The 26,311-nt window shown below is 40.5% G+C and overlaps 1 protein-coding gene across 3 annotated transcripts in view; it reads right to left on the minus strand.

Moving 5' to 3' along the window:
* The window catches only part of TMEM255B (transmembrane protein 255B), a 70,329-nt gene extending 48,077 nt beyond the window's left edge, over positions 1-22,252 (minus strand). Inside the window, exons 1-3 of one of the 3 annotated variants that reach the window (XM_050333256.1) lie at positions 22,156-22,252; positions 14,652-14,794; positions 9,560-9,622 (exon numbers count right to left, since the gene is read on the minus strand). In XM_050333256.1, coding sequence (XP_050189213.1) covers positions 9,560-9,622; positions 14,652-14,794; positions 22,156-22,213 — 264 coding nt within the window. In that variant the 5' untranslated portion in view covers positions 22,214-22,252. Of the gene's footprint in view, positions 1-9,559; positions 9,623-14,651; positions 14,795-17,545; positions 17,745-22,155 lie in introns of those variants that run through there. The other 2 variants (XM_050333257.1, XM_050333258.1) reach the window with 2 other exon arrangements.
* Positions 22,253-26,311: the final 4,059 nt, after the last annotated feature.

The raw sequence follows: 26,311 nt of genomic DNA on the forward strand, positions 1-26,311 counted from the left end.
GGGAGTTTGTTAGAGTCTTAGAGTTACAGCCACTGGAGTCAGGAGATATTACTGAAACAATTAAAAAAAAAAAAAAAAGCCAAGACTAAACTGTACTTACTTCACATTTTTCAAGACAAGAAACAGATGGCAACCTAAAAAAGGCATTTTTTTTCCCCTAGGACAGAGTTACTTATATTATCAGTACTTGTTTAAGCTCCCACAGCATCTGAGGACTGCAGTTCATATCCAACTGAGATTACTGCACTTACTCATTCCCTTCTAGCAGCAGCACATCTCAGCTTCACTCAGCTCATTCAAACAGCACTGCTCTATTTTCTTCAAAGTCTGAGTTGATCCAACCACCCTAATGACTGACCAGCTTTAGTTTAAGCAGGTGCAATACATATGGTCTGCTCCATCCATGTTTTCACTCCTTTTAAAGATACTTTTTTTAATAGCTGCTCTACTTTTCTTCCCGCCCATTAAATAGGGTGCTGACTGTATGATCAAACCCCTTCCCTCTGTTTCACATTCCTACTGCTATGTAGAGGAGCACTGAGGCTTCTCGGGGCAGTATTACAGGCAACGTTGCTCTCTGACCACCTTCTCCTGGTTTTGCAAGTCCTTGTCTTCCTATTCTAAAGTCACATCTAGAATCAGACTGGGCATTCCCAAATTATTATTTTGTGTAACGAGCTGCCTTTTCGCAAAGTACTTTTTTATTCCTTTTCATCTTTTTTACATCTGTTTTTTAGTTTTGTTTTATTTTTTTTTAATAGGGTTGTGTTGCCATATTCTATGCAAACCACACAAACTGATTCCAGATTACATTTGAGAGTAAAATTATTGGTGAGTTTGGTGCTTGGTTCATTTGTGCAGATGTAAGTATAGGCTGAGGCATACCAAAAACAGGAGCAGCAGGCCTTCACAAAGCAGATAGGTCTGTACTGGCAATCTTCTGGGCTCTGCTCAGTAGAAGTACAGAATGTGAAGCCTCAGTAGGTATTAAATGGGAGTGTTTCAGCGCTTCATCCAAAGTGAAGCAGTAGTTCTTATACAGCCTGCTAAATGGTACCAGTTGTAGTGTTTTCTATGTGCTGAAGCTGCTAAGAAAATTCTCTTAAGGGGTAGACTTCATCATATATAACTTCAGCTACTTAAAATATAAGTATTTGTGTCAGGTGGTTATCTGTGTTCCTCTGTAGTCAATGGAGAACCAGAAACTTCCAGATACTTTCTATACCTACTATGAAAGGGGATGAATTACCTTCTGATGGTATCTTTTTTCCCACTGGCTACAGAGGAAGCCTAGATGAGGAAGTACCTGTGTAGCCAAAATCAGCATCTAGTCAATAGTTCTTTCATTCCTTGATGATGGTTGCTCTGATTTGTGCTTTTTCTTCTCCACTTTGGAATTTTCCTTCACTCATTTGCCTGGGACTTACAAGGGAGGGAGGGGATTAATGTGGAAGGAGACAAGGATGCCTAGAAGAAGACAAAGTGAAGTTATACAGAAAAAGGAAAAAAAAATAAAATCTGGATTTCACAGCTGGAGAAATGCTAAATGTTTTGGAACCAGCCTAAGCAAGCCTTAGTCCAGTAGGCACTTCAAACTGGTAAGAATTCCCCTTTGCAAACATCAACAAAAGCACTTATCTAAAAATGTTTAAAAATTATTACACATTTAAGGACATAAAATTCACCTAAACACAGCATTAAAAGGAAAGGGAAAAAAAGTGAGAGAAATTTAGATTCACTAATCAGCAGGGTTGACATTATAGTCACATGCTTTCTTTCACTGATGCTCTTCTATTGATTAAACTGGAACAAGCTCATTTCATCACTTAAACAGAGATAGCTGTTCAGAGCTGTAGGAGAACAATAAACCAAAAATACATAGCACACCATGTGTCACAAAAATTTATGCTTCCAGGTAAAAAATGGTGAAATTGACATAGATCAAGACTGTTGGTCAAGATCAAGAAGTGTTTTTACACCAGTCTGTGTTTTCATAAATCATCTTTCACTATACAGTGCCTGCATTGGTTTCTCAAGACATACACACTCTTTACCAAAAATGCATTACCATTACAAGCTTTCATGTAGTGAAGTTCTACCTGCAGAGTCTTGAAGATTGCAGCTGGCCATCAGGGATGCTCAGTTATTTAATTTGAACTCATTCTTCAGCAAGAGCCTCAGAAACCACCTGTCCTTTTCACAGGGCACACTGCACCTCACCCTCTCCACCATAAGCACACATGAGCACTTATCCCAGACTCCTTACCAAGACTTTCCATCTATCTTGTGCTCCTGCTTGCTGTGGAGAGTGACTTCTTTATTGTTCCACAAACACATTTCATGGGTCATAAAGTTTACTTTTGCTTTCAACTGTGTGACAGTAATGCTTTCGTTACATAAACAGCCCAAGAAAACAAACTGGCTGTTAAAAAGTGTCCTATTATGCACTTAATTCTCTGTGCTGTTTCCAAGCACACATCTTAAAGGAACCATATCCCAAAAGACTTGCACTTAATAAGACAGAGGACCTAAAATGAATTGGTGGCTTGAGTCTCTGATTCAAAAGAATGGTGCCAGCCTTCAAAAATTCGAGTGTTGAAAATAAGCTGTGCTGGTGCATATATATTCACATATATATATATATATATATATATATATATATATATACACACGTATGTCTTATGTATGCATCTCCCTTCTGTTTCTATAGAACTTAAGCTTCCAGAAGGAAACTGAAGTAACTCTTGTTGCCAAAAAAAAGCTCTTTGAGTAGAAACCGAAGTATCCCTTTCCAAAATTTTCCTCTTTGGAATCAAGTTTCCATTTCTTTCTACAAATGATAACAGTGAAAACATGGTAGTTTCTTACCTGAAATCGAGCTAATGCTTTGTTGTGTCACATGCTGAGGAATCTGGGAAGGCTACTACATGGCACTGGTACAACCAATGGACCGGCACAGGCCTGTGTGAGAGGGCAAGAACTACAGTGCTGGGCTGCAAGTGGTTGTACTTGGTGGCTCCTCTCTTGGTATGTCAGACAGACACAGCCCTGATGAATAGACCTGTAGTTACATGATGTGAAATGCTGATCCACCAGGAACTAGACCACAGAAGAGCTGAAACATCTCCCACACTTCCTTTGGTAATTCACACAGTGAGAGCATCTATTTTTGTCTTTGAGTCAAAATCTCAAACACTGTGGGGAAACTTACGCTATCAAACTTCAGGCATTTAACTCACAGCACTTCAATTTGACAGCACTTCAATTATGTTTTCACAGAACAGTGAGTTGATAAAACACTTTATTCACAGCAAAAGGGACAAGTCTTGTTCTGTCCTTCCACATATTCCTTTCTACTCCCAGCCATGCAGCCCCACCAATTACTTTTGCTTTGTATGACACTTACTAGGCTATGAACCTTTTTGCTCACTTAACCAGTGGAAACTATTTCTGTCTGGGGCAAGGAAGGTGAAAAGAAGGAATCAGCAAAATAGAGGAAAGAGAAAAGAAGAGGAGAAAGGAAGATCTCTCTGTATCAGTGGATATTTACATTTATTACAAATTGGAAATCTTCTCATTAAATGCACAAGGTCAAAAAAATTTTAAAAAATCTGAAAAACTTTACTCAGTCCTTTATTCATAGAATATATAACAATAATAATAGCAAAATGTCTCTCACAATATTATACTAACTAAAATAAATTAGAAGCAACTTTTCAACTATTTACATTTTCTTTGTCCATAAAAATTTCTTCTTTTAATTTCACTTGCCTTCACTTCAGATGGTGTTTTCATAGCCACAGACATATCACCTGTCCTCCTCCTCTTCAGCTGGTATAACTGAGCATTCAAAACATCTCCAGTTATTCATCTCACTTCTACCCCTTTGCTGAAACACAGATTTCCCAGACCTACTATGGATAGACCACTTTCCAAGTCCTTCCCAGAAAGGATTAAAAAGGGGTCTCAAAGCCAATTCCTGCAAAATAAGGCAACTAATGCCCAAGACTGCAGCACACATATAGCACCAAAGGAGACTGAACAGTCTGTACATAGGCTACTCTGCTCTAAACTCAAAACTTGGCAGTTATAGTATGATATCTTTTGTAATCTCCTCAGTATTACAGAAGATAAATATAATTGCCTCTTTACACAGAATTTTTCTTACCACACTTTAGCTACCTAAAACTCCAAAGTCTAGTCTAAATCACCCTTCCAGGTTCCTTCCAGAACCTAAGAAGAGAACGAGATGCCTGCAAAGGGCACTTCAACAGAGAGGTTTGAAGAGCTAGGCATGAGAGAGAGGGAAGATGCTCTCAAAGAACAAGCTGCTTGAACTTCACAGCTAATAAGATTCTTTCATATTTTAAAAAGAACAAAGACACCTAAAGAGCCACTCCAGCTCATGCAAGTATCAGTGTCAACCTATACTGATTATCATTATATAAATCTCCTTGTCTGTTTCTGAAATGTGCAGTTAGATCACACCACAAAACCTAGAACACATTTATGACTGAAAAGGGATAAGTAGGTCTTTTCAGTTTGAATCATTTTAAAGGTGTTAAACAAGACACGGAGGATTGATAATTTGTTCCATTATTATCATTTCTACATCACCATTAATTGTTTTTTCCTGAACTATGTGAAATATGAGCACACAAAAAATCAACAGTGAAAGAAAGAATTTGTCAGAATCTTGAGTTCATAACAGAAATTATACCTTGGTAATGACAAAAATTGCCTCTATATTATCTGCATTTCCACTGCACATCAGCAAAGACTTTTCCCATTTATTTGCACAGGAACATCAAAGACAGTCTCAGGAGATCTACAGAATTTCAGTGGTCTGTCTTTCTGTAAACAAGTTGATTTAATTAGTTTAATATGTGATAAGAAATCTATCAGTAATTAGCATCTTTGACCAAAATCTGCACTACAGCCAGTCTCTCCCAGAATGTTTGATTTGCATGAAAAAGTAGATGAAACAAAATAGGTTTGAACTGAGCAGATTAGGTACACATAGCAATATTTAATTTTTTTGTGTGTACATGTTAATAGCCACCACTTTACACAAAATGTCCAATAGGCATTTTCTGATTGACAAAATCTATTTACAAGATATATCAGTTTTGAAAAGTGAAAGAGGTTTAGCTCTTCTGAGAACTGGCTCACACAGGTAACTGCTTCAAAAATGCTTTTATTCTGAAACAGATGCAAATCTGGTGGCAAGAGATGATATCGAAATACTACCTCACATACATGTGAACACAGGAAAGGAACATTGTCAGAGAAGTCTATCAACTGATAAAAAAAGGAAAATTACTGCTTTGTTTCTCCAACTTCTGCTTTAGTTGCTTTTCAACACTTCCTTTTAAATCTAACTCCTGTTCACAGAGATTGGGAAGCAAGCATATTAAGGTACCTAAACTTAGCATCCCTTGAGAGGTCTGAATAAATACCTTTGCCTTTTCTATCCGTGTGCAGAGCCCCATGTTTTAACCTTCCTCATGTTTTCAAATTCTGCTTTTGTCTATCTCTCTGAATAAGTCATGGGCCAGACTGAGCCAGCTAAGCATCAGATTTATATCTGAGTATGTGCTAGACATGTCAGCAAGAAAATTAAATGTTTGTTAGCATGAGGAAGACTCAGCAGTGGATGAATTTGGGTCTCAGACCTGCTGCAGACAACTGCCTCCAAGTTGTGCCTAAGTACTGAGGTTTGTGTTAATTGAGATCTCATGAGGGGTCAATCCTGGAAGCTGGGGGAGGTGTAGGTTGGATAGCAGGAAAAAGTTCTTCACCCAGATGGTGGTTGTGCACTAGAACAGCCTCCCCAAGGAAGTGGACACAGCACCAAGCTTGTCTGAGTTCAAGAAGTGTTTGGACCATGCTCTTGGGCTTGTGGTGTGACTCTTGGGATGTCCTGTGCAGGGCCAGGAGCTGGACTTGATGATCCTGATGGGTGCCTTCCAACTCAGCATATTCTATGACCCCTCCCCATCCTCTCTGTGTCCTTTATGCTCCTGTACCTCCCCCCACTCCCTCCCTGCCTGTGCTGCTCTCTGCCATAGCTCTGCTGCTGTCAGTGTGGCTCCCATGGCCCTAGTGAGGGCTCTTGCAGGAAGCATTGTGATATTGCAAACATTCAAAGCCCTGACTGCTATGATGGTGCCCTTGCATCTCCCAACCACCCTTGTAGGCACCACACCTTCAGTATGCTCATTTTCAGCCTTGCAAACAGTACGGCTTGGTGAGGCTGGCATTGGAAAGACTTGTGAGTGAAACTGCGAGCTGGTGCTTGGTTTATCCATTGGGTTTGCTAAAACTACATGCATGGTGTCATATTGACATTGCACATTTAGAGAGTGCTTCATTTCTAGGTGCTAGCTCATGCCACCTCCACATATTTCCTGAGCAGAAACCTGTTACAACACTCCCTGAGCATGAATTTCTGCTCTCAGCTCAACTCTGTTGCCATGAACCCCGCACACTCAGCTTTCCCCACCTCTGTATGCAATTTCAGCATCTTATTTCCTGATTGGAAATACTTTGTACTGTAATGTGAGGAGATGGAAAGCAAGCAAACAAGCAAGGACACTTCATGTCTTACAATCAAATCCATTTGATTTGATCAGTATTATATTTCCACCTATGCAGCTGGAGTAACTGTGCCTTTGCAATGAAACAACATACAGCTTGATATGCTGCTCTTCAATCCATAACCTGCTTTGTAGGTTACAAGAGAGGCAAAAAGAGACTGCTACACATTATTCTTCAATGCCTTCTGTTTGCCACTTAGAAACATTCCAAGTCAGTGCAAATCTTTAGTCTAAGCTGGTGCCAGGCTTTGCATAGCAGAGCCAAGTACAAATGCTAAGAGTTGAAGTGAAATCATACTAGTCAATGAGGCAGAGCCTGCTTCTGCTAGCAGCAGTTCCTTTGAATTAAGTGCTATACCTTGGTCAGCACATTGAGCTCCCACTGTGGGCCCTGGGATGCCAAGAATGAGGTCAAAGAGGTGCAGTATTATTAATGTCTTGTTTTAAGAACAAACCATTGTCCATTCTGCCTAACTGTGCTTTCGTTCTTTCTCAAACTCCCTGCTCAACAGTTACTGAGTGCTGAAGTTTTGTTGTACTAGTTTTGTTAATCATTATATATTTTATATTGCATTTAGCATTTTATCAACCATGAAAGAACCTGGATTTACAGAGGACAGATCACAAGGAAATAGAATTTCAAGACAAAAAGAGAAACCGATTTAAGTAGAAATGTCAATTTAAAGTAGGGTGAGTTTTTTCCTAGCTCAATTGAATCTGCATTCCTTTTCAACTTGAACAACAAATAAAAAATGAAGTATTGGGTCATTACAAGAGCCAGACAATTGTCAGAGCTATATTGGGTTAAACTCAAATTATACTGCAGCAACTGCTCAAAGGAAGTCTAGATAAAATACAAGCAACTGAGTAAACAATTTCTTTTCCTCCCACTCCCTTTTGTCCTGCTGCACTATAGAATTTTCAGTTACAGGAATATGACATTTATGCTACATTTCTGCACTTATACAAGGCTTTACAATCTTACTGATGGCTGCAAATTTGTTTTTAAGCTGCCCTAAACTCTTTCAATCAAATATACTGTTATGTCCCAGGGAATAATTACCGCTCTCTGTTGTAGTACGACATAAATCCTTTCAATCTCATTTCTGCAACATTTGGAAAAAACAGCTCAGCCTCAGCAAAGACAGTGTTAAAAGACCCACAGCGGATGGTGCTCAAGGCAAGAAGCATAATTAAACTTTCTAGTTATTCTCTTAGTCTGTTCCCCAGAAATCCAATCTTTCAACAGCCAAATCATAACTACGTGTTATTAGCAGAAAGAAGTTTTCCTTGTTCCATGCTAGGACTATGCAAACAGGCACTAATACCAAACATGCAGGACAATTATTTTTCCACAGTCCTTGTGTAAATGACACAACATGATGAGAAATACATGGTTTAACCACCTTATAGCTTTTTCAGACATTTTACTTTCTGCTAAGGGCAGAAGCAATACAAACACTACAAGGTAGATTAGAAGAAAATGAAAAAATAAAACAACCCTGAAATGTTATGCCTGTTAGTAAGGTAGCATGAATGCCGTGGAACATAAAGCTATTTTTATCTGCCCACCACTGAGTCTGCAACTTGGAACCTGCTGTTCATCCTGGTCTCTAATGTGGAAATCAGGGGCAATAGTTCTTCAAAAACTGACCTGCTGCAGATTTTTGTCTCATAGGTCATGTCCCATTTGGATTCTCTGCTGTTTAATAAGTGGTGAGCTGACATTGCAAGCTTTACCACCATGAGGGAACTAAGTCATAATTCTGTCCTCTACCCACCTGTGAATTTTCATAAAACTTGAGGGAACTGCACACCTCTGAAGACTCTACCACCCTCCTGAATTTGCCTGAAATTGGTCAACATGTTAAAAAAATGGAATAGGGAACAGAGAAGGACGCAGACAAATGTTACTGCTTTATAAACCTTATTCCTTTGGGAAACCCAGCTAGAAACAAAAGTTAAAAGCAAAGAAATACTTGTAAATACACCACTGACACTTAAAGGCAATGCAAAAAAAGAGTGATATTATGAAAGAAATTTGCCTACAAGTAGTGAGAACATGACTGCATTTTATTAAGAACAAAACAGGAAATGACAACAGACTACTTGTAAGTAAAATAGCTACTTATTAATAAAATGTAAAGTAAATCCATCAGTTTCTCCTCTGACCTTAATACCACTCTTGATTTATACTAGTGAAACTTCTGCATTATGAAATTAATCATAGTTCATGATGCTTGTATATTATCAGTCTACTGTAAAGTGCATATTGGACATGCTGTTATTAAATCAAGACTTCTGTTTTTTGCAAAGAGAAAGGAAAGTGTAAAGCATTTCCACAAATTCCTTCATCCTTCTTCAGACACCTTCCTTTACCCCCCAGAGACTTTCTATGACTTCCTTACATAAATAGAAGCAAAAGATTTGGAAAGCTACACACAAATCACACAGTATCTCAGATCCTATCTGACACAGCCCAAGAATCTTGACAGCAAGAGCTCTGGGGTTTTTTCCTTCTATTTAAGACATACAGTTTCAGGAAAGGGTTCCTGACTTAAACTTCTTATGCAGGATGAGATAACTGTTAGGACAGAGCTGATCATATAGCTTGTTGATGCTCAGATTGGTATTTTGCGCTCTACCCATCCTTTTCCCAGCTACACAGTCCTGGCCAAGCTCTGGCCTTATCTAATCCTGCCCTTGGTCAATTCAACTCACTAAACTAGCAGGAAAGTAAATTCAGTAAAACACAGCAAGTTGGTTTTGTCTTGCTTTGTACAAATGAAGTCCCTGGCCAATTCATACTTCTCATTCTCTAAAACTTCTCAGAAATGGTAAAAAAAATTACTAACATTTTGAGGCAGATGCAGCAGTTCTAAGTCAGCTGAAAATCCCTACTTTCCATGCTTACTACATTCTGTTAAAAAAAAAATAAATTGGAAAGAGCTGTTACTTACTATTTGTCTTCTGTTTTCTACCAGGTAGATGCCAACAATCCCTAGGAAAGATCCAAAGCCAAGCTAAGGCAAAGAACAAAACCAACAGAAATGCATGAGGTCAGATTATTTGGCCAACATATTAACATATACAGAGATATCTGAGCTGATGCATGACAGAGATGGGCTACCTGGGGTGGCTCAGGGGAAAAGGTGGAAGTTACTGCTGGACATAAATCGTATAATGTAATGGACAGTGGTCAGAACTGCAGCTCTTTGGTATTTCAGTGTAAAATTTATCACTTAGTAAACAGAAGCCCATATAGACATACTTCCATAACCTGACAACGGTTCCTATTGTCACATATGATTTGACACAATGTAAAACAAAAATTAGGTGAAGTAGGAGAAAGGAATACTTACATTTAGTGTATACATCATTATTTTGGAAAATTGCAAAGCTTTAGGCAACTGCAAACAGTTTTCCTTAAAAAAATTAATGTGTTCCTTCCATGCAAATGACGCAAGTTCAAATTAGGTTGGTTTGACTAAACACTATCACAGATCCCAGAAAAACTCCTCGCTAAAACGCTAAAAGGACCAGTACAGTCAGCTGCATCACCAGCAGCCATAGGAGAGAGGGAGTAGGAAGGGACACTGGAGTAAGGTGGCCCTAAAGTTCCTACCAGTGTTGCTTCAACACTGGTATGACAGGAAAAAAAACACTCCTTATGATGGGTTCATGAAGATTTGGAGCAGCAGAAACACCTTGTTTTCATGGCTAACATGAAGTAAAGCAGCAACAGGTGAGACCAGCTTTTCATCAGACCTTCTTGGAGTCAGGACTCCCTCTGGGCTCATGCTGAGTTGAAAAAATGAGGTCTCCTTGGTGCCAGACACCTGAGACATAGCTGGCCACAGACACAGAAGAAGCTACAGCAGGACTGCAGGTGTCAACAGGCTCTTTCCATAGGGCTCCCTCCTTGCCTTGCCTGGCTGCACATTCACTGTGGTCAGCTCAGACTCAATTCCCCATCACTTCCATGGTCTTTGCTCTCCTCTTCACTAGGGCTGACATTCTTCCCTGCCCAGACAAAGTCTCGAGTCATAACCTTGGGTTCCACCAAACGCACACCATGGATGGGGCAAGACATATCTGCTCAGGAATCTAAGCCCCTCTCTGGAGCAACGTCTCTGAGTTGAGTCAGAGCCTCTCCTCCAAGAACAAATTAAGTTTTTAAGGACTACATGTTCCAGCCAAGGGCTTGAGCAGTGTCCGTAAATTCCTTGCATGACTGCTCACAGCAGAAAGCAAATCCCCTGCAAGCACTTTACTCGCTCAGTATCAGAGGAATCTGTCACTCACTTTCAAGAAAGCAAATGCAGGGAAAGGAGATTTACTCTTGAGTGCTTTGGGAAGATTTATGTGAAAGGGACAAGAGCAGAGACTTTGGAAGAGTGCTCAAGTGCACCCACGCTGACAGCAGAATTGTAGAGAGACTTGGAACCGTGAGCAAGGACACTCTGCTCAGGAAACAGCAACTTTGTAAACTGAGATAACTACATCAAAATGACACCTGGTTTCAAGCCCCATCTTTCATTTCAAAAGGAACAATTCATAAAGCCCCATTTATGGATGATGAAGGGGACACAGAATGGAATAATATTATCCATATGAAGAAAAAAATTTGCAAATATATAACAATAGCAATTAAATCTGAAGGAGCAGAACCACAGAGAACACAATTTAAGCCATGGGATTGCTGAGATTGGTTTAGGGTCAGATGAGCTGCTTTTTTTGTCTGTGTAGACAACAGGTTTGGGAACTCTGGGAGTCTAGGTCAGTGTACTCACTGGGACAATTGGATCCTGTTGAAAGATAATAAGAATAGCAAACAAAAATAATACAAGTAGTAGTCATAGAGAAGTGAAATTAAATATTTAAGTATAAATAATATTAATAAGGAAGTGAGGCTGAAAAAGTTCCAACTCCATATTTGCAGACCATTCCAAAAAGACAGCCCAAACAGATGATCAAGCAGTAATTTACTAAATGCAGACACCTTCCAAAGTGTAACATTATCTTAAGTCATCTACACATGTAGTATTTTACATTCAATTACTTTGGATGCATAAATGCAAATAATACCTAGCTCTATAAAGCTGTGTGTGGAAAAAAGATTTTTTCAAAACAAATTTCAAATGACCACATATGCAGGGAAATTAAGGCACCTAACTCTTCTTGAAGCCAGACGGAACTAGGCAGAAGCCAAATTATACTGTGGATCTAACCCTGAAGCCATGTTCTGCAAACAGTTCTCGATGCAAGTAAATCTATGCCAGTGGATAGTGTTATTCACCCTCATAGATGTTTGCAAGGTGGGTTTATTCTGCATGGTTTTTTAAGAAAAAACCCTTACCTAGGGTCATTGGAGATTTACATCTCATCAACCAGCTGCGAAATTAATATTTTACTACTGAATTCTATGAGAATTAGACCTTATTTTTAATTTCAATTAACGCTGTCCTCGCATTTTTTCTTTCCTCTGAGCACAGCAGTTAAATATGTAGTGCTGAATTCACTCCCCTGGCTTTAGGAATCTAGAAGTTTGGGATCAGTGCTACATTGGTCTTCTAAGCTCCCTCTACTGTCAGCAAAAAGAGAAGCAGCTTTTGGGGGCTATTCAGCTCATCCTGCAAGAGGTGGCTGACTGTGCAGAGGAGGAGAGTCCATCTCACAGTGATGGTGGAAGTGATTCTGCCCCTCCACCTGGAGTACTGCGTTCAGTGGGTCCCCCAAAATAGGAAGGACATGGACCTGCTAGAGCAAGTATAGAGGAGGGCCACAAAGATGATCAGAGGGCTGGAGCACCTCTCCTTGAGGACAGGCTGAGATAGCTGGGGTTGTTCAGCCTGGAAAAGAGAAGGCTCCGGGGGGGACCTTATTACTGCCTTCCAATTCCTAGAGGTGCAGTATATGAAAGTACGCAATGACAGGAAAGGAGAAATGGCTTTAAACTGAAACAAGGTAGATTTAGATAAAATATCAGGACAAAAGTCTTTACTGTGAGGGTGGTGAGGTCCTAGGTACAGGTTGCCCACAGAAGTTGTGGATACCCCATTCCCGAAGTATTCAAGGCTAGTTTGGATGGGGCTTTGAGCAAACTGGTCTAGTGGAAGATGTCCCTGCCCATGGCAAGGGGGTTGAGATGATCATTAGGGTCCCTTCCATCCCAAACCATTCTATCATTCTATGATAGTCCATCTGCCAATGCTGCACTGGAGTCAATCACCTCTGGCAGTGAGGCAGGAACACAGCAGGGCTGTCACACACCTCTTACTAGGCTTTTGGAAAGATACCATGTAAGATTTGCATAGAACCTTTAACTCTTGCTAAATGTTTGTGATATTTAGTATTTGATGACATTTATAGTAAAAATTACCCATCACTCTTTCTCATTTACTTCAAATATCCATCATATGTGCACAAAAAGAATTCTGAATTTTATGCAAATTATTTAGCTCCAGTAATATTTTGAGAGGGAAAATTATTAATAAAAGGTTTTATTTTCAAAGTGTTCTAATGAATTCTTGCTATTCTACTTGGTCCCTAAAGACTCTAAGATTTAGAAAAAAAAAATTGAGCAGATGATATTTTTCAGATGACTGAATAGACATTGCATTATTCCTAAAAGAAAATAAATGCTGAAATAACCTGTTTTGTGCACATGGGTGGGTTTATTATTTATTACACTTGTTAAAGACAACAGTTTAAAAATGAAACTTCTTTCTAGGGAATGAATGCAGATAATGAATGTGGTCTTCTAAAAGATTTTAGTTCAAATTATAGAAGAAGAAGAAGAAGAAGAAGAGACTTTTATCAGTATTAATCTATCTATTTTAGGTTAATGAAAGAGAAATTCATTCTTTTAAGGTCTTATTCTTGGAACTGCTTTTTGTTCTATTTTTAAAACACCACTCTTTATATATCATTATCCAAAATTATCTTTCTGAAAGTCCTGTTCTCAGCATGACACTAAAGATGTAAGAGGACTTGTTTAGGAGGAACAATTCTAACTCTCAAATTATTAATGGCAATGCAAAATGTATGCACAGTATTAAAAGAAACATATTCTTCTTCTCTGGACATTTAATTCCATAGAGAACAAGAAATAACAGTACTTTACAACGTATTTTGTCAGTGGTGGAGCCACATACCTAAGCGGGTGTCTAATTCTAAGCATGTGAGTTTCTTTCTCCACTCTGCACCTTTTACATCCTCTTGGCTGACTCAGGGAGACCAAATGAGGTAGATGGGCTCTTCTGTATTTGCTGCCTGTACTCCTCTTAGTTAAAACTCAGTCCAAGTATTTAACTTTTTTTTTTTTTTATTCCAGGGAATTCTGTGCTTTTGGATATGACTGATCCCTTCTTCTGAGATCAGAAAGGGCCATGGTGGTTGAAACTGTAAGGGGCTGTCAGAGCTACTCCTCCCCAGAAGTCACAAAGGCACCATAGCGTAAAGTAGGTGGAGCTCAGACCTTGTTCCCACAGTAGGAATGTGTTAAAGCAGTCTGTTCCCTAGGCAAAAACAAGAGTAAGGATTTTGGAAACAGGATCTTGCACAAGAGGACTGGCAGCAAGATTGCACGATAGGATGCTAGGCAGGCTCCAGGGAGAAGCCTCCACATGCCCATTTACAGGGTTTTCCCTGCAACAGATCCAGAAGAATTCCTGACACATGGACATAAGAGTGGAGTGGCTCTTTTTGCCATGAACATACTAAAAGGGTTTTTTAAGTCTATGCCATGCCTACTGTTCAGTCATTTACACACCCACATTTAATGGAGACCTGTGGTAAGTCCAGCACAGGTGTTCACATAGGTCCCTGAGCCCAGCGTACTGCTGTGCAGTGCAACCTTGACCTCCTCCTGCCCCCTAACAGCCTCCTCTTTGGGACACCTCAGAAGAACAGTTTGCCCTGCCACCCTATCACACACCAGAACTAGATCAAAACAAAAGAACACCTCTCTCCTGTGAAATGCTACAGGACTAATTTTCTTTTTTTACCTGGATGTACCTAATAATCTAAAATAGATTTTTTTTTACTTACAACGATGCCTGGGTAGTAGCCTCCCACAGTAACATTTTCTGTTCTTGTGGTAGCTGCCAGACCTATGGTCAGTATGAAAACAGACACCACCAGCAGTGCAACAGTGAACCAAAGTGAAGTCTTCTTCCTTTTTGCAAACTGTTCTGTAGGGAGTGGGGAGGGGAAAAAAAGGGAAAAAAAAAGAGAGCTTTTCATTGCAATCATGGCAGAACAAATACAAAATAATGGAAGATTTTCTTTTATTAATCTTTTCTATTGTTAACCCACTGTTGTACTCCCACTTAAGAAAATTTCTGGGAGAAAACAAAAGGAATTAGAAGCCACAGAGTCAGCTACAGTTCAGCATAGCTTAATGTGCACGCATTCAGTACAGGTGTGAGATGAGTTTTTATTAAGCTGAACTGTAAGTCACTGACAACGATAATTATGCCTTGTCTTCAGTAACATTTATAATTAAATGTTGCTCACATGGGTTAGTCAGATCCTGCAGGCCTTAAATGATTACTATGTGAAGTACCAATTTGACTCTACCTGGCCAGAACATAAATAAATGCATATTTTAAACAAGATTATCAGAAACTCTGCATGCTATCATGAAAATTAATGTGCTTTTCATATTTACTTGGGTAAGCAATCTGTATCCCTGAAGCAAAGCTGTAATATAGTTGATCAGGTAATGATATATGAGACTTCTCAAACAGTAGCTGCTCAGTGAAATACATTCAGTCTCACCAGGATTTGGATTCAGATATACCAAAGTGAAAACCAGCACACTCACAGCCTTCAGCCTGCTTCAAGGCACTTAACCATGTTATTGTGGTGGCATATCTGAGCTGCAGCCACAGGTTATTAACATCAGGGCCCCATCCCACAGTACAGACATACGTTAGACTGATTTAAAAACATCCATTCATACGTGATCCTAACTAATGAACGAGACCCAAGTGAATCAAACTGTGATCCCCATTTCTGGTGTTCTTGCTTTGAAAGACAAACCAAGAGTGTGCAGGATCACCCCTGGAGCACTGGGCCATGTGATGCCATGCTAATATAGACTGCATCTGGGCAGGGCAGAGCTCCTGAGAGAGCAAAACCTGGCCACAGCACCGGGCCAAATGTCTTTCCCTCCATGGGCCCGTGAAGCTGCCTGCATACCCAGCCTCGGGAGAAGGCAGAGGCTGTGACACTCACTGCATACTGGAGGCAGCAGCTCTCACCAAGGAGCAGCAGGTGAGAGGGAAAGGCAAGCTTGCATGGGTCAGGCTCTGGGGATGCTGCTGTAAGCAAAAGCAGGGGAAATGCAGGAAAGTCAAAAAGGAAGCAGAAGCCATTTGCAATGAGTCACTTAAGTTTTGAGGCCAATTTAAAAGCAGGTAGCTCAGTTAAATGTTTAGAGTTCAGAAGACAGACTACATTAGTGATGCCTGCAAATCAAGTCAAATAATTTTAATTAGTAAAAAAATGCATTTATAATAAAGAGCTGTGTTTGCTGACATTTTTCTAGTAGAGCAACCAGACAAATTGAGTCCAATCTTTTAGTATGAAATTCATGCAACTTTTCTGAAGACAAATATCATCTACTGAGCTTACACAAGTGTCTTTCACCTGCATGTACAAAGCTGTCCTGCTAAAGATCAAGAAATAATTCATAAGACTCTTCAAACACCTCTTCTCCAGTCTGTGTCCCTGCTGTCTGCCTCTGGCAATTTCCTGTTAATCCATGAAGGGTCACTGGGGACACGGAAGCAGAGAGGTTCTTCATTAGCAATCAATTCTTCCCCATGTGTATAGGGTTGAAGGCAGTTCTTTCAATGAAGCCATCTCACATGGCCAAGAGGGAAAAGCAGACTTCAGATGAGACACTCCACAAGTTAACTCCGCTTCCCACAAACTAAAATGATTCATTCAATATATCTACCAGATTGTAAATAATATCTGAATGCCCTTGCCATACTCCATCTAAACTTTGAAAAGTCATGGAGATTAGGGAATCTCCAATAAATGAAGAAAGTCAAATGCTCCACCTGTTTTTAAAAAGACCAAAATGATGATTCAGGGAATTACAAATCAACCAACCAACCTCACTTTAGTTCCTGTGATGCTGGGACCGAAAATATGGAGTAAATCCTTTGCAAGACATTTCTGGCCACTTAAGGAAAAGACAACTGGCAACAGCATAGGTGCCTGCTATGGCAAGAAGGTTGGACTTGTGGAGCAGTGAGTGTCTTTTTCCTTAATTCTAGCAAGGCTTTTAGTATGGTATTTCCCAACACGCACATAACCCAGCTAAGGTGCCATGGCTTGGATGGCTGGACAAGCAGATGGTTAAAAAATTAGCTGTATTGTTGGGTTCATAGAGAGTGGTAAATTAATTGTACTCTACCTGGAGGCCAGTAACAAGTGCAGTACCATGTGAGTCTGTCTTGGGATCTGTCCCATTTAATGTATTCATCGATGTCCCAAAGAAAGGGGTAGCATACCTACTTATCAAGCTCGCAGGTGACACAAAACTGGGGGGCCAGTCAAAAACTGAGGGCAACATTCCCATTCAAAGGGATCTAGGCAGGATGGAAAAATGGGCCAGCAGAAGCCTTAAAGATCCAACAGACAGATGCAAAGTCCTGGGCAAAGGAAGCAACAGTTCCTTGCAGTGATACAGGTAAGAGACTGCCAGGCTACGAAGCAGCTCTGCTGAAAAGGACCGGGGGGGGGTATTGGCAGATGATGAGATGAACATGAAGCAGCAGTGTGCCTTAGCAACAGAATTCTGAGCTGTATTAAAAGGAGCATTAGTACATCAGAGGAGCAACTACACCTATCTATTCAGCCCTTTTTAGACCACATAATATTATACCCATTTTGGGGCCCCCAGTACAGGAAATACATTAACTAACTGCAGTGAATTCCACATAGGACTGCAAAGGAGATCAGGGGCTGGTTCATTCGTTGTATGAGAAGAGACTGAGGGAATGGAGCTTGCTGAGCCTGGAGATGAGATGACTTTTGGCAGGGCTAGTAGTAGTTTTCCAGTGCCTGTGAGCTGTTGTCAAGAGAACCGACCCAGGCTTTTCATAATGGTGCACAGCAGGAGGAGAAAAGACAGCAGACAAACTGAAATACAAAAAAGTGTTTCAGACTGGGTTTAAGGAAAAAAAAATTCAACACTAGGACAGTCAAACATTGGAACAAGTTGCCCAAAGAAGTTGTGCTGTTTCCATCTTTGGAGGTTTTCAAGACTTAACTAAAAAAAGCACTGAGCAATCTGGCCCGACCTTATAGTTAACCCTGCTCTGAGCAGGACATTGGAATAGCAACTTCCTGAGGTACCTTCCCACCTGTATTTTCCTATGATACTACAGTTTTATGATAGTCACAACAGCTACGCTGAAAGTGGGTTGGATATCTGTGCTCATATGCACTGTTACAAAACTGCAGCTACAATGTAGACAAAGTTTAATTTAAAGTGAAGCAGGAGCACAAATCTCCCTAAAGCCAGTGGGGCAAATGCTACTCAGCCAAGTATTTTTGAAACCACTGAATGCTGTTATGGAAAGTCCTGAGGAGCCAAGCCTCCACAATTCCTCAAAGTAACATCTGTACCAGCAAAGGTTGATCAGATTGTATGGAGATAAACTATGGGTCCAACTTGCCCTCCTGAGTTCTGGTTATCAGTAATGAAAGACATGAGTTTGATTGCCCAGAGTGAGTTTGCTGGGAAATGTCTTAGGAAAAGCATGCTCTTACTCATTATTGGAGTAAATCGGATGCGGATTTAGTGAGATAGAACAGAAAAGGATGTCGTAATTTGTAGGGACATTTCTTGGGCTGAACTACATTTTGACTTTGAAATTTAAACATGCTAGAAGGAATTTACACATGTGATACCCTTCAATCCTCACAGTCATTGATCTATTACCACCTGCACCTCAAAACAGAGGCAAATATCCAATCAGATCTTCTCTTTTTCATAGTCCAGTTTGGAAACTGGTAACTACATGTTGCTAGCTATGAACTCCACCCTTAGGAGAGATGACTTAAAGGTAAGGAGCACAAAAGGCCCCTTCTGGAGCAGAAGCTGGCACATCCAAGGACATGTTCTCGAAGACTTCCACATGCTCAGAGAAGATGGGTAGAACTCAGACCTAAATTGGTCTCTACCCTAGCTGTTTGGCTTTCCTTAGTCACAACAAAAAAACTTTGCTCTAGCTATCCAAATGTATATAATGACATGCATATAAGGCACCAGCATATTGGTAATATGCTATGTAATAGTTGTAAAGCAACATAATATCTCTGGATGAAAAAAACTACAGCTGCAAAGAGTTCTTACTATTAGCTTCCTTCTGCAATTTCAGTCATGTTGGCTCCCAAGATTTTTTGAGCCTTTGTTTACTGCTGTTTGTAGCGGTTGCCATGACATTTATTTGGATCTGTTTTTAATGTACCTGCCAGCCAAGATCAAATGCCAGACTTTTCCCTCAAAAGTCCTGTCCACAGCTCAGACAGTGTGCCTGGCCCAGCCTTCTTCCCTGACACTCTCTGTGGCAAGGCTTGGACCAAAGGCTGGCCATACACAAGAACAGCAGTTAAATTAAGAGTGGAGGAAATGTTGCTGTAGGCTGAATTTTCTTCCAACACCAGTGTTCCTGGGGTGCAGGAAACAGTTAATGTAGGCTATTCACTTTCCAATTTTTTAATACTGATAAGACTCTCAGAATAATTTGGACATTTATTACCTTTAACTTCTTTAACAATGATTCGGTAAGAATATTATAAACTCAGTCTGGACCTTAATGCAATTTAGTTATAACTTAAAATTCTTATATTTAGCATACCAAAAATCAAGCTTGTAGAAAGAAATTTTCTTGTCATATCCTATTAGCATTAGCTTGAGGCTGGGGTCAGTAGTGGGTGTGATCATGTTATTACTTTCTATTGGCAATATTCTTCAGCAGTGTTGACCAGTAAAGTATTAACAGAGTTTTGATACTGCAGCAATGGCCACTACAGAAAAATTAGAGAGGTAACGGTGCTTCCACATCACTGGCTTGTGCTCCGTCTGGCATAGACCTAAACTGCACATGAAAAGGATCAGCTCCTGAAACACGCTCTTCTTTGCTTGTAAAACGTCTGTCAGGCAAAGTACCTGCTGGAGCCATTCAGCCCAGCTACCACAATGGAAGGAGAGAGAATGCCATCAGGACAAGGAGGAGAGACACCAGACTGCTGCCTGCTTGGGGCAGGGAAAGGCCTGTGAGGAGAAAAACTGAGATCACCCTCCAGGGACCAAACAAAAAAAGTGCCTGCTAAAGACCATGCTCCTCTGCACTCAGAAAAAGACTTCTGTCCATTCATCAGCTACAGAAAACAAAATTATATTTACAGTGCTCTGTCTGCAGTGGTTGGGGGCTAAATTCAATTTGTACGAAGACCATGGAAATATGAGTGGTTTTGTGGGGAGGGTATCTATCAGATTGCGAAGTGGTAGATCTAATGATGAATGGTAGGGTCTGGATTTGAACAAAGCAAAGAGTGAGTTTAAAAAGAGAATGAACTAATTAATGATGCAACATGTCCATGGTACAGAATGTGTCCCGTGGTCAAGGGAAAGAAAGAATAGAGTGAAACAGCATCTTTCCATCTTGGAAAACTTGCATACGATTTGCAACCAAACTAGAAAAAAAGTCTACATTTAGATTAAGGCAACTATCCTTTGCTAACTTCACTACTCCTTCTAAAAGTCTATCTTCAGACATCATAAAATCTGTTAAAAAGTTTGGAAATATTTTTGGCAAGGAAAGAATTGCTGTAGGATGTAGCAGTTTGCTGGGATCACAATCACATTTGCTGGATATTAGCACTACATCATTTCATACCTTCTTCTCTGATCTAGTGAAGGTGATCTAAATGGAAACACTTATTTCAAATAACGCCCTGGCCCAATGTATATTAGCATCTTACTATGAGAAAAAGGAGGGAACTTTTGTAACAGAAAAAAATAGTGCGTTTTTATTACATAATTAATACTACTAGAAATTGTGACATTAAGCATATATATTAAGATAACATAATAAGTGGAACATCACCATAGACAGACTATAGTATCAAAGGTATCCACTGCTTTGCTGCTATTGAGAAAATATTAAAGAGAAGATCTTTGGAGCTAAATTCATAATTTTTAATTACTGCAGTGCTCACTTCAGTGCCATCTCTCTATCAGCTATGGTTTTCATTGTATATTTTCAAAATTGTTTTATGCCAGTGAAACTACATTAATCCTACACTGCCTCCCAAAATTCAGTGTGACGGATTGAGATGCTTAAAAGAGATACTCACACCTGATGTTGGTGATTACTTTCTCTTTTCTGATTATATGCTTGACTTGTCCAGAGTGCTGAACTAATTAAACCAGAGGCAACAGCATTTGTTTCAAGCCACAAGACAGCAGCTTTTATCAGGCCCATCTTTTACCTTTAATGTTAATTTGTCAAGTAAGATTCCATGAGTGTGTTATATATTCAAGACCACGGGTAACACCTTACAATTCAATTACAAAAAAAGCAAACCAAACAAAACAAGACAGCAATCCCACAAATCCTACTATACTACATAGAATAGCTATAGTAAGCGATATCATGCAGTATCACTATGACTTCACTGCTTGGCAGCAATTGTTTCACCAATAAATAATTTAATGAGCAGCTACGCACTAATTTAAAGCTAGCATGCAGATACTTCTTTTTCAGATGATTACCTGAAAACATTTTTAAGTTATAACACTTCTTCCAGTGCCACCTTTTCAACACCAACATAATTTTTCTTCCAAGTTTCAGACAAAAATTAAGATCTGACACACTTTTTATCGAGCTGTTAAGATCCTTGAGTGCACAGCAAAGTCTCTGCTTATCCTTTCAAACACTACATCGAGAAATCCTTAGCAGTAAGTTTTGTATTTTCTGGACTTCAAGGAATGCTGCTGGGATAATGAAATACTTGACCTTTCTTTTGCCTGTGTGTTTGTATTTCAGGATGTAATACTGTAAACACAAGCAGCACACCACCAGTGCACCACTCAGCAAGGAGAAAAGAGGAGGAAGGAAAGTAATCCAACACCTGTCCCCAGCCCGCTCCACACCTGTGGGCACCTCCACCTGCTCCAGCACGGCCATCGAGCACAGCAGGATGTCTCTTACATTACTTTCCTATCCGCGTCCAGTACTATCCAATGTTAAACCTCCAACGCAAGGGTTCATTATGGGCAGCCGAAAGCTCTAAAGAAGGACCGGTATTTTTAAACAGCTCCGCGAGCGAGAGGATGAGCGGCAGCGCGCACCGCCGGCACCCTCAGGCTGAAAATCCCGGGGCACAGCGCGTAACTAAAGCGCAGAGGCAGCGGTGCTGCCCCCGGGGAAAGCCCGGCCGTCCAGTCCCCGCCGCCGGCTCCCCCTCTCCCGCCGCTGTGTCCCCAGGGCTCCGCGCTCGGTGGGGCAGGTGCCGGGCTCACCTGTGGGGTCCAGCAGGGCCAGCGGACCGGACGCCGCGGGGACGGGCGGCGGCACCATGCCGTCCCTCGGGCGCCTCGCCCCGCTCTGCTGCGCTCGCTCCGCGCCCCGCGGCCGGCGCTGCCCGCGCTGCGGGGCCCGGCGGGTCCGCCCCGAGGGGCAGCGCTGCGGGGCCGGGGCGGGGCGTTCCTGCCGTCGAACCGGCCCCTGGCCCCCGCTCGCCGCCCCGCGCGGGTCGGTGCCCGTCCCTGCCTCCCTGGAGCACAGACAAGGTCTTTATTTGTGCAGGCATCAACTGCTTAATCCGTCGTATGTTCTACCCGTGCCCCAGCCTTGGCGTCACTTCTGGATTTGTTCTTGGCCAGTTTGTCACCTGGCAGAGATCAGAATCATCAAACTTTCCTTTCACCTTTTGTCTTCCCTTTAAAACAAACAAACAAACAAACAATATAAATCAGAAATAAAATATCACTGCAACCAGAAATACTAATTAAATAACAGAAGCAGGCATCTTTGAGACATAGGTTAAGGCCAGCATAGGCTAAGACAGAAAACGTCAATGATCAAGAGATAATGCAGGGCTGGTTTTTTTCTTACATGGTGTCTATCAATTTCTCATCCTCACTGTCTCAGTTTTTATTCCCACTGCAGATCCTGATTCCTGTCCTGCTGCAACCCAGGAGCTGCTAGATGTTGCTTCTAGTGCTACTGAGTGCAGGGTGGTGTGACTTCTGTCTGAAAGAGTCTAGCAACAACTGAGAAGAAACAGTCAAAGGCACTGTGCTGTTTTGGTGCCTGCTGCTCATTTTGCATGACTCCTCTACAGCAGAGAACATAACAACACTTTTTTGTGGAAAATGTTTTTGATAGACTGCCAAGCACTTTTCTTATATTAAGGTGTACTCTCCCACTTGCAACAAATGCAACTCTAGTTAACGTTTTGTTTTTCTTTTGCTCCAACCTCTAAATGTATGTGTATATATGTATTTAAGTTCTTCAGTGTTTGGTTGATTTCCCCAGGAAATGGTTGGATTGAAAGAGACAACTTTCTCAGGTGCTATCTGTGTAGCCTATAAAGCCAAGTAAGCCAGGAGCTAAGGCCAACCACAAAGCCACTTTTTTCTCTTTGCATCCTCTAATTTGGAGGAGTTGAAGAAAGGAGAAAAAATAGGATAGAGGTAGTATTTTTACTATTAATTACTAATTTCTAATAGAATTTTGTGAACTGATAGATTGAGAAGAAGAGATGGTGATGGTACAAATAAAACATTTATTTGAAAGTGATAGTGAGCAAGAGTGATAAAAATGCTCCAAAATCTGATAAAGAGCTTCAGATTCAGGAACGGCTTTAAATAGAGATTTTCATCAACACTAAATAACAGCAAAGGTCAGGGAAGTCTTTAATTCCCTGGACAGTTTGGAAAACAAAAGCCATATGCAGCATGTATTTTGGGTATGATGGGCAATAAACCTGATTTACCAGCAGCCACTGAACAGTCTCAACAGCCTACAAGGAAGTTGTTATAAAATTCTTTTCAGTAAAATAAAAGGATATTATAAATCCTTTTTAAAATAATTTTATTACAGAAAATAACATTTGATGAATGACTAACATTTTTTACTGCAAATTTCAGGAGAACCAAGAATAGATCTGGTCCTTCAGTCCTGAATATCTGAGGGCAAAAATTAAGAAACTATGGGAAAATGATTGGTGAGACTTCATAGGCCCAAAACCTCAAGCACTTGAGCATGGAAGAATCATGGACTTACTTTAAATCCAAAATAGAAAATCCTGTATAGTACTTTCATCCATAAAAGAGGTTGGAATAGGTCAAGAACAACTGTAGAGCTAGTGAATAAGTAACTCCCTGAAAAAAAGGCAATTAGTGAGTGAACCTGTAGGAAAGGAAATAAGAGAAATACAGTTTGCAGGGTTAGAAACTGCAGGATCAGAGAGCAAGAGTGGATAAAAATCTAGCCAAGCCAGATGTTGCAAAGAAAAAGATAACAGATAAAGAATTCTTCAACTATATAAATAAAAGTGATTCAAAGAAGGAAGATGTATGGTGGCTAAATGCAGAGATGAGAGGAAGGCTGCTCCAAATATTGAATAAAAACATTGCCTCCATTTTCAATGAAAAAACATTATTAATGTGAGGGCATTGGCAGAGAACCTAAAATACGTGGAGATAATGTAAAAGATTACATTAACAGATGTGAAGTGGAAGCATAAACTGGGCTCTTTCTTGTGTCAGGTCATGTAGAATTGCACCCCAAATGCTGAAAGAATTATTAGCTATCTTTTCAAGTCCTGAGCAACACTTCTGATGAATTAGCCAAGCTGGAGGTGAAGTACTGTTACTGGAGAAGAAGAAACCTGTTTTCTACAAAGGCAGAGGGACTGAGAGGAGCAGCAACTCCTAGCCCTGTTAATCTGACTGAGGAAAGTCTTAGAGATAAGTGAAAAATAGTTTCAGCTACATTATGGTTCATCAGAGCTAGATCATGTCAGACTACCAAGATGTTTGATAGGGTTAGTGATTTCAGAGGCAAAAGCAATGCAGTGAAGCAAATCAGTCTGCATGTCTACACAGAGTCCTTCAGAGAAAAAGACTTAACTAGGGGCAGACAGCTGCAACTATGGGTCAGCATCAGGTATGGGAATTGCAAATGGGAATCCAAGATACTGAAAGGGGCAGGCTGTCTGAGGTACACCTCAGGGACCAGTCTGGAGGCAAGATCTCTGGTGTTGTTGGCTTTAAGGAGTGTATGTGTGATTATGAAATGTGTGGCCCTCACAAAGCTGGTAGACACAATTCTATTACTGCTCTCACAATTGCTTTTACTGAGTACCGTGGGAGCAGGAGCATACTGGTATGTTGGAAATGTGTTGAAGAGGAGCTTACACACTTAAAAACTAACAGTACGAGCTTTTTTTGTTATTTTGGAGTCTTCCCAGTTCAGTGACATTGAGAAGGGTTTTATATATCACTGGCAGTGCTTGAATGATGCCATTGAGAAGGCATTTAACAGGTATGTTCTGGGATACATTATTTAAAACTTGTTAATTAGTTCAACGCATTGTAAGTGTGGTAGAACTTAATTTTATAATGATATTGCTGGTGGTCTCCAAAGTCATAAGGGGTTTTTTTTGCCATTTTCATATGTAACTTGGACTTGAATTTTCATAATTAGTATTTCTAAGATGCCTGGTTCATGTAGCTTGTTCAAATGTCAAATTAAATAATTTGCTAGATTTGTGCCCAGAAGGAGTCCCCACACTCCAAGGTTAGTTTTGCAAGGGCTGTTAAGAGTGTGTTTGTGGCATGTTTGTCAGAATAATCTTTGCATTCTCACCTAAAAAATAGCTTGTCAGCACTAGGCCTGAAGGTCTCCATGATGCCCTTAATTTCTTCTCCTCCTTTCCTGTGGCACACTGCAGCTTTGAAGGTTTTTGTCTTTTGTCCTTACAGGTCGTGATTATGCTGGTGAATGCTTTCGAGCTGAGGTTGATCACATGTGAAATTTGTATCCCCTGTGTTCCTGAAGTATTTTCTTCTTCTTTTAAACAAGACCAATATGTTTGGTCTTTCTTTGCAGGTCATGTTTTCTAGACTAGTGGACATTCCCATTGCTTCCCTCTAGCCTCTATGTCATCACACTCTGTGTGGACCACATCTTTCTTTAAGGGTGATGCACAATGACTGGGCAATGTTCACAGAATCACAGAAGGGGTCAGGTTGGACAGGACCTCAGCGATCATCTCGTCCAACCTCCCTGCTCGGTAGGGTTGTCCTACAGCACATTGCACAGGATTGCATCCAAACTGTTCTTGGATATCTCTAGTGAGGGAGACTCCACAACCAAAAAATACTATTAAAAATAATTTTGAATTATAAGTCTGTCTACCAGTGTAGTTCCTCCAAGATACTCAACAGTTTCTTCCAACTTTATATCCTCTTCAAATTTAATATACCTCATATCCAAGACCTTCAGTGACAATACTGAACAGTACCAGACACATAAACACCTCAGCACTTTCTGTCTTCCGGGACCTTTGATAAGTATGACTCTTCAGCTCCCTTTTTTATCCCTTCTGTACTATTATTATTTACACTGTTTCTCTGTAGCAGTGTCTGATACAAAATTTTGTTATAT

This window comes from Myiozetetes cayanensis, unplaced genomic scaffold (assembly GCF_022539395.1).
Source record: "Myiozetetes cayanensis isolate MyiCay16 unplaced genomic scaffold, myiCay2020 scf5-8, whole genome shotgun sequence".
Classification (NCBI taxonomy): Eukaryota; Metazoa; Chordata; class Aves; order Passeriformes; family Tyrannidae; genus Myiozetetes; species Myiozetetes cayanensis.